Below are 12,018 nucleotides of genomic sequence, written 5' to 3' on the forward strand. Positions count from 1 at the left end.
AAAATCGGGTACCTATTCGGGAGTCTAGACCCTCTTTACGGACGATGCCTCGAACGGGAAGGGGTCCGGACTAGGCATAGTACTAAAATCACCCACAGGTAACGTAGTTAGACAATCTATCGAAACTGCAAAATTGACTAACAATGAGGCTGAGTACGAGTCCATAATTGAAGGTCTCGAATTAGCTAGAAGCTTGGGAGCGGAAGTCGTAGAGGCTAAGTGTGATTCCCTCCTCGTGGTAAACCAAGTTAACGGGACTTTTGAAGTCCGAGAAGATCGAATGCAGATGTACTTAGATAAACTACAGGTGACTCTATCGATTTAAGGAATGGACCTTGCAACATGTACCCTGAGAACAAAACAACGAGGCCGACGCCGTTGCAAACTTAGGTTCATCGGTCGAAGATGATGAACTCAACTCGGGGACTGTGGTATAACTCATGAGATCGATAATCGAAGAAAGTCACGCCGAGATAAACTTCGCAAGTTTAACCTGGGATTGGAGAAATAAATACATATAGTACTTCAAGAACGGGAAACTTCCATCAGATCCAAAGGAATCGAGAGCTCTGTGCACAAAGGCAGCATGGTTCACCTTGTCCGAAGACGGAACGCTATTTAGGAGGATGTTCGATGGACCGTTGGCAATATGTTTGGGACTGGGAGATACCGATTACATCCTACGTGAAATTCACGAGGGCACCTGTGGAAATCATTCCGGTGCCAATTTGCTGGTCCACAAAGTAATCAGAGCAGGAAATTATTGGACCGATATGGACAAGGATGCAAGGGAGTTTGTTCGAAAATGCGACAAATGCCAAGGGCATGCGCCCATGATTCAACAACCCGGGGAACTACTCCACTCGGTCCTATCTCCATTGCCTTTCATGAAATGGGAAATGGACATCGTCGGCCCCCTCCCATCGGCCCCAGGTAAAGCTTAGTTTATTTTGTTTATGACTGATTATTTCTCTAAATAGGTTGAAGCACAGGCTTTCAAGAAAGTCAGGGAAAAGGAAGTAATATACTTCATTTGGGACCACATCATATGTCGATTCGGGATGCCATCCAAGATTGTATGTGATAATGGAAAATAATTCATCGGTAGCAAAGTAACTAAATTTCTCGAGGATCACAAGATCAAAAGGATTCTATCAACACCTTATCATCCCAGCGAGAACGGATAAGCTGAATCAACCCACAAAACCATCATCCAAAATCTTAAGAAGAGATTGACCAACGCCAAAGGAAAATGGAGAGAAATACTACCCGAGGTCCTATGGGCATACCACACAACATCGAAATCCAGTACCGGGGCAACACCATTCTCGTTAGTTTATGGTGAAGAAACTCTTATACCGGTCGAGGTCGGAGAGCCTAGCATCAGGTTTCGATATGCAACAGAGGAGTCAAATAACGAGATCATGAATACGAGCCTAGAATTGTTGAACGAAAGACGAGAAGCCACTCTCGTCCGATTGGCCGCCCAAAAATAGCAAACCGAAAGGTACTACAATCGAAGAACCAATCTTCGATATTTTAACATCGGGGACTTGGTGCTAAGAAAAGTCACCCTCAATACCCGAAATCCAAATGAAGGGAAACTGGGTCCGAACTGGGAAGGACCGTATCAGGTTCTTGAAATCGTCAGAAAAGGATCCTATAAGCTCGGTATGATAAACGGCAAATAACTACCGAGCAATTGGAACGTATCGCACCTAAAACTATACTACTACTAAATGTACAACCCTCCCATGTTCATTTGTATTTCGAAACTAACCCTTGCAGGTGTTCGAGCAGAAACAGGGATGTATTCTTCAACATGGAGCCTTTAGGTCTGAAAGCGCGCATTGCACTCTTTTTCCCTTAGACCGGTTTTGTCCCAAATAGGTTTTCCGACAAGGTTTTTAATAAGGCAACCATTGATCGTGCTAACTTAGAACAATTCAACAGTATCCGAGACCTATTTACAATCAACCTCAAATACTGAGGGGCATTGCCCTCGAATATCAAGTTTATCAAGTTCGGGCAAGATCGTTACTTCATGGCAACAAGGTCTCGATACGGAAAATTTGTAAGGGCCAAATGGTCAAACGAACCATGCCCACATAGTTTGCTCGAGCTCTGGCACAAAACATGTACGCATGTATAATGACCAATAAAAGAGAAATTTCATCTTTACCAATATCTCAAACCTCAGAAAGGTTCTCCTACTTCATATTCTCGATATGTTATGCAAATAGGCTTAAGAGCCGACCATGACCGAAGTTCAAAATGATTACCCCATAAATCGGGGACTGCCATCCGAAAAAACAACGAGATAAAATGATACAAATCCCAAGGGCTACCTTTATCTCGAGTTCGAGCAAGTCCTCACTCGACCTTAAAGCCTAAGGGTTACCTTATTTCGAGTTCGAGCAAATCCTCACTCGACCATAGAGCCTAAGGGCTACCCTAACTCGAGTACGAGCGACCATTCTCACTCAGGGACTATCTATCAAGCCCAAGGGCTACCATTACTTCGAGTTCGAGCAACCATTCTCACTCGACTACAAAGCCCAAGGGCTACCTTTATCTCGAGTTCGAGCAAGTCCTCACTCGACCTTAAAGCCTAAGGGCTACCTTATTTCGAGTTCGAGCAAGTCCTCACTCAGCCACTAAGCCTGATACTCTTATTTCGAGTTCGAACAAATCCTCACTCGCCCACAAAGCCTAAGGGCTACCCTAACTCGAGTTCGAGCAACCATTCTCACTCGGGGACTATCTATCGAGCCCAAGGGCTACTATTACTTCGAGTTCGAGCAACCATTCTCACTCGACTACAAAGCCTAAGGGCTACCTTTATCTCGAGTTCGAGCAAGTCCTCACTCGACCTTAAAGCCTAAGGGATACCTTATTTAGAGTTTGAGCAGGTCCTCACTCGACCACTAAACCTAAGGGATACTCTTATTTCTAGTTCGAACAAATCCTCACTCTAGTATAAAGCTCAAGGGCCACCCTAACTCGAGTTCGAGCAACTCGGGGACTATCTATCAAGCCCAAGGGCTGCCATTACTTCGATTTCGAGAAATCTTTCTCACTCGACTACAAAGCCTACGGGCTGCAATACTTCGAGTTCGAGTAAATCCTCACTCGACTGCTAAATCCCAAGGGCTACCTTATTTCGAGTTCGAGCATCACTCTACCATAAATCCTAAGGGCTACCCTAACTCGAGTTCGAGCAACCATTCCCACTCAGAGACTATCTATCAAGCCCAAGGGCCACCTCGATTCAAGATCGAATTATTACCCTGAATCTGGGACTACGTATCAAGCCTAAGGGCTACCTTAATTCGACTTCGAACATTCACTCAAGGCTTACCGACCAAAAGCGGTCGAGGGCAGTACTTACTATCAATCCTTACCATCTCAACCTTGGACCTTTGAATACAACTTCATAGTTTTATGCTAAGGCGCTTTGACCTTTGTATAAATCAACAAAAGACAACAGATTCAGAAGCCATGGAAGGGAAAAAGTTATATATATACATCAAAATCTTTTACAAAGGCAACACAGCCCGAAAGAAGTTATTTACAAAGGCCGAAGTAGCCTCGATAGAAATAACAAAAACTAGTTAAGATCCTAAATGGCTTGGTCTTCATCGCAGACCACGTCCTCGGGATCTTCCTCACCTTCAGATTCGTTCGAGCTATTGGAGTCTTCCTCAGGAAAGGCCAGCCTTCGAGCCCTGTTTTCCTCCGCCTTAGCATTTTCAATTTCGGCCTCAAAATCTAAGCCCTGAGCACTGACCTCCTCGAGAGCTTCTCTCCGAGCCTACCATTTAGCATGTTCGACCATGCTCTTGGCCTTGGCCTGATTAACCTCAACATCGATCCTGAACTGGGCCACTTTAGCATCAGCTCTTTTATTAGCCTCGGTCACCTCAGATCTGACCACTTCAAGTTTATTAGCCAAGCTTTCCTTATCGGAAGTGGCCAAATCTAACCGACTATGAATCTATTTAACCCTCTCGATCTGCACCGGGGTATTTTCTTTTGCAGCCCGAAGCTAGGCCTCATCCGACTCCAATTGCGCTTGAACGGTCTCCTTTTTGGAGGCGAGGATATCCATATTTTCTTTGAATTTTCCCCCTTTGGCCATTAGCTCATCTACCTGCGAATTGAGCCGTCCGATCTGTTCAAGCCTCTCCCGAACCTGCAGAATTAGATTGTCAGTGTTTATCTCCAATTCGGCTTCATTATCGTGAAGAATTCGGAATACCTGCTCGGCCATCTCCTCGTGCTCATCCCGATCCATTGCCAAATCTGCTCGAAGTTTCTCTCTAAGGAGTTTATAGGAGTCACTCTTCTCAGTGAGGTCCCGAATCTCGGTCTCATGCTCCTCTCGGATTCGGAGGAAAGCCTCGTGATGCAACACCAAAGCCTATAAACATGGAAAACATTTTAGAATTATCTACAACAAGTATAAAAGAAACAGCATAAATGCTATCGAAGTTACCCGATTCAGAGCATGCTGGGCCTCATTGAAAAGGCAGGCGGGTCCTACTGCATTCATCACTGTTTGATCCTCTTTGGTCACTAGGGACCGAAGGTAACTAGCAATCCCCACGGGGGAGAAAACATTCGGGTATCTTCCATGACAGAGAGCACCACCTTCCGCCTACGATCAGGATCAATACTCGGAGCCAGGAATCGGTCCACCAGTTTTGAAACTGATGAAGACCTGGTAGAGCCCGACCATGATGTTTTCTTTGGTATCGGTAATCCACCGAACCCGATAACCTCCTCCGAAGAAGCTGACTCGAACCCATCCAGAAAACTGTGGATATCAGTCGGCTCCTAAATGCCCTGGTAGGATCGACCTTCCATCATGCTGGCCTTACGGATCATAGCATCAGAAATCTGAGTGGATCCACTGATATCAACTATCCCGAGCTCATCCCTCGAGATATCTTCTACTGCTCGAGAAGTCCTACCCTCGGTCTCCCTTTCAACCATCCAAGCTCGAGACCGAATAGTCTTTGCTTTTTCTTGTTCCAAAATTATGGCCAGTGTTCCCTTATTCTTTTTTGCCGATTCGGAAGATTGTTGTATCACAACATTAGCCCGTACACCGGCTAATTCCTCTTCTCCTTCTTCGGGTTCTTCCCTTAATCGGCAGATCGATTCCGGAAGCATAACACCAAGGCCCTCCTTTAGCTTGCGATATTTATTCGCCGGTGTTTTCTTTTCCGAGACAGGGGAACTCGGTGCATCTTTTCTCTTCTTTTCTTTAACCTGCTTAGGGATAGAAACCTCCTCATCACCTAATGTCCTTCCCAAGTCCTACAAAACTGGAAAAGAGGGTTAAGCAAGTAAAGAAGAGCAAATGGCAAACAAATTAAGAAAGAGACTTACCATGACTATGGGCCTCCCATCGACCCTTTGATAATTCCACCCAAGCGCGCTCAGAGTATAGTCTCAACAGCACCAAACCTTCAACCCATTGTTTAAGATCTGAAATTGGCTCAGGCATCCGAGCCACAACTGTGACAAGCAAGAAAAAATGGATCAAGAAAAGGAAAGGCAATTACAAAATTAAAACAAATGAATGGAAATAAGTGCTCACGGTTCATATTCCATTTCTCAGGAAATGGCAGGTCATCGACAGGGATCAGGTCCGAGATTTTGACTCAAACAAATCGTCCCATCCAACCTCGATCACGAGTCTCGTCTATGCTCGAGAACGACGCTTTGGTGGCTCGGCGAGCAAGCTTGATTAACCCTCCTCGATAAAGTCGAGGGCTATAAAGGCGCATAGGGTGGTCGAGGGTGAAAAGACACCCCTCGATTTTGCTCGAGAAATTTGGAGAAGAATTACTATTCTCCAAAAAGAAGGATGGATCTGGTCAAGGGTCGCGTCGTATCTCTTGCAAAAGGCGACGATGACAGGGTCTAAAGGACCCAACGTGAAAGAATAAGTATAAATACTTAGGAACCCTTCCACGTGGGTAGTAATTGATTCATCAGGTGATGGTACTACCACGTACTTATCGCCCCAATTGCATTCTTGTTTGACTTTCTCGAGAATTTTATCGGTGATTGTACACTGGTACCTCGACATCGTCTTACATCGGCCTGGTACCGATGAAGGTTTTTCAACCTTAAAATCAATGATAGTTGAACACCCTACCAGAATGAATTTCTCAGGGCGAGGCTCCGCCGCATCCTTACCGCCAGCAGACCGTGATGAAGAAGCGACCTCTTTTTGCGGAACGATTTTAGATGTTTTGGCCATCTAAATATTTGTGAACAAGGAAGAAGGGAGATTGAAGTATTTGGTGTTTTGAGAAGAACAAGCAAAGAAATTTCAAAACCTGAAAATAGGAAACTTTGGAGAAGGCGATGGACTGTAAAGATTGGAATGAAGAAGGTTTAAAGGTAAAATTTTGAAATAGTGAAGAAAAGGGCTATTTATAGATTTCACAATGACGGTTCAAAATTGCCAGTGGCCGACCATCGACTGACAAGCATTTAATGCCTTGGTAACTGGACCGATGGGACGTTTGTCACATATATCACAATCGAGCTCGTCGCAGACGTCAGCATTCATGTAGTCGGAGGTTGAAAAATCATATCGTTTCTCGCCATCTTCTTTTCGAGAAACGAAGGGACTATCTGTATACGGTCAAAGCCGAGTTTGCCCCTCATGTGATTAATCAAGATTGGAGCATAATGGACCGAGGTTCGTTACCATAATATCGAGCTCGAGACCCAGAGACCGATCAATATCGAGCTCGAGTCAATATCGAGTTCGAGACCCAGAAATCGATCAATATCGAGCCCGAGTCAATATCGAGCTCGAGACCCAGAGACCGACCCATACCGAGACCGGCCGAGATCGAAATCGAGCCAAGGGACAAAAGAGCCGTTATAGCCGTATTTGGGGAGAGAATCTCGGCGAAAATTAAGGAAAAGTTAATTAATTAGTTCATCATGGGATCCCCACTATGTATTTTTAATTATACCCAAAATGAGATTCTCTCACTATATTAAGAGTGATTATCATTTGTAAGAGCATATTGATTGACACACACATTCATTCTAAGATATACAGTAAACAGAGCTAATACTATTTTTTGGGTGGCTTTTGGTATTTTAGTCAAATTGTTTCCTCTATCAATCGTTCTTCACCCGATTTGGAGGTGATTAAACTTGAAGGCTTAGGCTAATTAGTTCATATGGTTTACATTCATTTCTTTTAGTAACTAATTTCAACTTACATTTATTTATCTTTCCCGATTTGTATCAATTCATATCACGTATCCTTAGGACTACGCATAAATTCAACTCTATCCGTTTTTCGGGTAAACAGTTGGCAACATAAATCATTCGACTAACTAAAATTTTAGAATAGAGAGTACACATGAAACTTGTTGTGAATATGTTCAGTCTTTTTATATATTTACTAGTTGCAAGCTTACCTCGATCGGTTGGTTACTATAGATGGTCTTCAATAGCTTTATAGTGGTAGTTGCAGTGGCGGAGCCTCCTTGGTCTTCAATAGCTTTATAGATGGTCTTCAATAGCTACGCAAATATTGTTAGGCATACTATATATAGGTTGAATTCTCTAGATTTTTTTATGTGTTTAGTTTTTATATTTTGACCCCTTAAAAATTCTAGCTTCTGTACCTAAAGTAATGCTGATGTATTCACTTTGAGATGTGCTGGGGGGTTGGCGTCGATCATATTATCTGTGATATGAAATTGGTGACTATGTTTCTTGTCAGGTGGTATACACATGCATGCATAAGAGAATTCTAGTTGCGAGAATTTAGAAATTTGCTCGTGCTTTTGTTTCTCCATTTGGACAAGGATGAGATGCTTCATGCTTGTTTCAAATTAATCTCGTTCTCCACAAGGAGTTATGTGACCAATTAAATGCTAAAGTAAATGAAGTTAGTTCATCCTTGTTTCCCAACCACATATAGAGCCAGTTTGGCCAAAAGATAATGTTTATTTTGAAAAGTATTTTTGTTCAAAAATACTTTTCGAAAGAATATTTGGAGAATAATATTTTAGAAGTGTTTTTTGTAGTATTTGATAAGCAAATTGTGTTTGGCCAATCTTTCTAAAAAGTACTTTTGAGTATCAAATTACGAAAAAGGACAGTAAATATTCAATTTACTATTAGTATTATTTATAAAAGAGAATTGAGTTTATAAAACATAAAGTAAAAATATATATTAAAGATTTTAGTCAATATAAAATATAGTTATCCAAATAAATAATATTGGTATATGATATTACTTATTCTTTACATGGAGATTCTAATATATTGATATACTTCGTTTAGTATAAACTAAAAATCTACTCTTTAAATCCTACATAAAAAAGAGATCTATTAATAGTAGATAGATTATTTCAAAGAAGAATAAAAAATGATAAAAAATAAGAAAAATAAAGAAATGCATGGTAGAAATTAAAAAAAGAAAAAAAAATTAAATTAATGAAGGATAATTTGAGAAATATAATTTTTTGGCAAGGATACTTTTATCTTGAAAGTTAGTTTTCTGCTTCTGATTCTTGAAAGAAACTATAATTTGTAACTTCTTCTAAAAAGTAAAAAAAACCGCTGGTGCTCGAAATCACTTCTTTGTTTTGGCCAAACATCTTTAATTTTCAAAAAAATATTTTTTTGACAAAAAAAAAATACTTTTAGCCTCCTAAAAGTTTGACCAAACAGGCTCATTATCTAACCAAATTCAATTTCCTTTGAAACGTTCTTAAAAAATCCAATTCGGGTGGATTCTTGCCCCTACTAATGAAGAGATGCCGGAATTAGGGCATATAAAATCGAGCACAATTATAGCCCACTTCTTTATCGAGAAGAGATGGAAAATACTCCACACCATCAGTCCCTTGTTTGAAGAATCCACCACTTCAATTATATTTGTTCACGAAAATTAGACATGACGGTAAGAAATTCAAGAGTTCGCATAGCAGTTCGAATTCCCGAATTCAAGTTAATTCTATTTTGACTGTTCCTCGGAGAAAAATGATCAAACAAATTAGGCTGGCAAGGGTATACTCTTTACATAGGCGGCATCGTATTGGACCATTCAGTTGCCAGCATAAACTGCAATTTTCTTGGCAAATAGGTCGGTGTATTAATAGTCTAGTGGATTACAGTTTATTAAACGAAGGGCGGCAATCATTTGTCAACCTACTTAGCTCTGACATTTAAATACAACGTGCTACTTCTCAACCACGACCTATATTATTCACATCATACTATAATTGTCAACATTGAATTCTAAGGGTCTAGTTTTTTCTTTAATCTTAGGAGTATGGAAGAGGAAATTTGCATCTCTCTTTGGTAGAGGGAATGAGAGTGGGTATTAATTATAAAACATCGTTCTTTTGAAGCTATACTAACTTAATCTTTTGTTCTAGTTATTTAAAACATTAACTTGGTAAAATATGGGGTTTATATAGCGAAATCACAATTGACCACTTTCAATGCGCCTGTAAATTTCTAAAAATTAACTCTATCTTTTTCTACAAAGAAAAATTAGAATAATAATGATTTATAAATGTGAATCGTGAAAAGTCGTATATAAATAATAAACGCGTTAACAATATAGACTGATCAGTATTTTAAAAGGCGTGGGCGTAACGCGATGCGTTTTACATATGCCTCAGCGAGGCATAAGCCCCGAGGCACGGGGCGTAAGCCCTATAGGTATTTAATTTTTAATATTTTATAAAATAATATAATTATAGTAAATATTTATAAACATGTAAAATTGCATAAAAATTGAAGAAAACTATAAATATGTGAAATATATATATATATATATATATATATATATATATATATATATATATATATGTGTGTGTGTGTGTGTGTGTGTGTGTGTGTGTGTGTGTGTGTGTGTGTGTGTGTGTGTGTGTGTGTGTGTGTGTGTGTGTGTATTATACGCTACTCATAAGCACAAGTAACTTGAGTTGAAAAGAATAAAGTTTTCTACATGGAGGAACAAAAATGATGGCTAACCTGCAATTTGAACTTTGAACATACTATTATGAAGAAGAATGTAGTTCTCTTTGTATTTATAAAAAAGAAATTGAATATTCGTTACTTTTAGGAGATATTAGCAGACTAGCGGACAAGATAAAGAATTGAAAAATATCATGAATTATGGCTTCAATCAATAAAATAGGTCTTGACTTTTAAATTTAATACATTTCAGTTCCTTTTTAAAACTTTTGAATAATTATCAAGCTGACTTTTGAGAATTTGAGTTTTAAATGAAGAACTTATTCAACAAATTTTGTTTTAATTTGAAAAAGTCTCTAAGACTTATACGTTACTAAGAAAACGCGCCTCAAACGTTCAGGCGTACGCCTCGAATTGCTGGGCGTATGCCTCTTGAGACTTTCACCCCACACCATCGCCTCAGGGCGTTTTTGGCGTGTCTCGCCCTCTCGAAAACGCCTTTTAAAACACAAATCGTCTAGAAAACGCTTTTAAAACACAAACAATGAGACTGACTACTCGCTTTGTGTACAATTAATTAATAGAACGAAATCATAGCGAGAGCGAGACCAGTTTAAAAAATAAATTGAATCAATTAAATAATCACTCTCACCAAGTGTATTTGATATTTACCCCCAAAAAAAGGAAAACCAAAAAAAATAAATCCGGCCCACCCAAAAGCATAGTACTATATAGTAGTTAACTAATCAACGAACTAAACTTCTCAGAATAATTCAAGTTTGGTTGACGGAAATTGTCGCGATTTCTTAGCTGGATGAGGACTTTCCACCTCATCCTCGCCGGAGCCAAATCCCGGCCAAAATTCCGGCAAGGGCGGAATATTCAAGTCAAATCCACGCTGGCTACTCGAAGACCCCACACCGTCGGATGACGTCACCTTTCCCTCGTAGTGACGCCTTTTGTGACCACCCAAAGCTTGTCCAGTTGGGAAAGTCTTGTGGCAAACGGAACACTCGTGAGTCCTCCCACTACCGCCGGTAGCTGATGTGGCACCGGCGGTGATAGTGGAGGTTGTGGCGGAGTTCTCATTGACGTCTCCGTTAATGAGCTGTTTACGGTGACTAGCTTTATGTCCACCTAGAGCTTGATAAGATCCAAAAGACTTACCACACACTGAACACTTGTACAAATTCTTGGAATCCGATGTCAAAGTTGATATTTGCTGTGGGGGTTGCTGATTCTTTGTTGAAGTAGTATAATTACCGTTACTACGAGCAAGCATAAGAAGACAGAAAGCTAAGTATTCTTCTTCAGTAGGCTGTTGCTCCATTATAGTACGTGGTCTTTTTGATCTCTTACCCTTTGTCCAAGATTCAAGGCAGTTGAGAGTGGTGTTTTCATACTGAAATGATGGTGGGGTTGGGGCTCTTGGAGAGTTCAAAGCTTCAAGTGCCATATGTATCCTTAGTTGGTTTTTCTTGAAAGAACTAAACAGAGATATTGTTCAAAGAAGTAGTCAGTAAAGAATTTGAGAGAAGAGAAAAGAGATAGATTTGAGAACTTGGAGATTGTAATTGAGTGAAGTGGTTAGTATATATGGGGAGATGGAGTAAAGGAAGAGAAAGGGAGGGAAGTTGCGGGAGGAGTAGTAGGAAGGTACTTAATTAGGTGGTTACTTAAGTAATTGAATGAAATAGAAAAATGGAAGGAGAGTGGAGCACGTTTGAGAAAGAGATTGATTAATGGCCAAGTGGAAGTTGTTTACGTAATTAGCATACAAGTTGGTGACTGAAGTCTCAACTCTCAACAAGGACGGCTAAGCGAGAGTGCAATATGGGGAATATGTTACTCCGTTGTAGACTATGGGCTCCTTCAAAAGTCAAAACATCTCTCCCACAAGTTATTGTTAGAAATTAATATAATAGAAAAAGATTGAGTTATAATGCTGAACTTCTTTCACACTAGGTTAACATTTGATTATCAAGTATATTATATTACGAAATACCAATATTAATTATAAAAAAATTATTTATA

At 40.2% G+C, this 12,018-nt stretch overlaps 1 protein-coding gene across 1 annotated transcript; it reads right to left on the minus strand.

Annotated features, from left to right (window-relative positions):
• Nucleotides 1–10,596: 10,596 nt before the first annotated feature.
• LOC107789709 (zinc finger protein ZAT10) lies at nucleotides 10,597–11,604 on the minus strand. The gene has a single exon (XM_016611564.2). The coding sequence runs from the start codon at nucleotides 11,438–11,440 to the stop codon at nucleotides 10,748–10,750; it is 693 nt and encodes a 230-aa protein (XP_016467050.1). The 5' UTR covers nucleotides 11,441–11,604; the 3' UTR covers nucleotides 10,597–10,747.
• Between the last annotated feature and the right edge of the window lie 414 nt (nucleotides 11,605–12,018).

Source organism: Nicotiana tabacum, chromosome 15 (assembly GCF_000715075.1).
Source record: "Nicotiana tabacum cultivar K326 chromosome 15, ASM71507v2, whole genome shotgun sequence".
NCBI lineage: Eukaryota > Viridiplantae > Streptophyta > Magnoliopsida > Solanales > Solanaceae > Nicotiana > Nicotiana tabacum.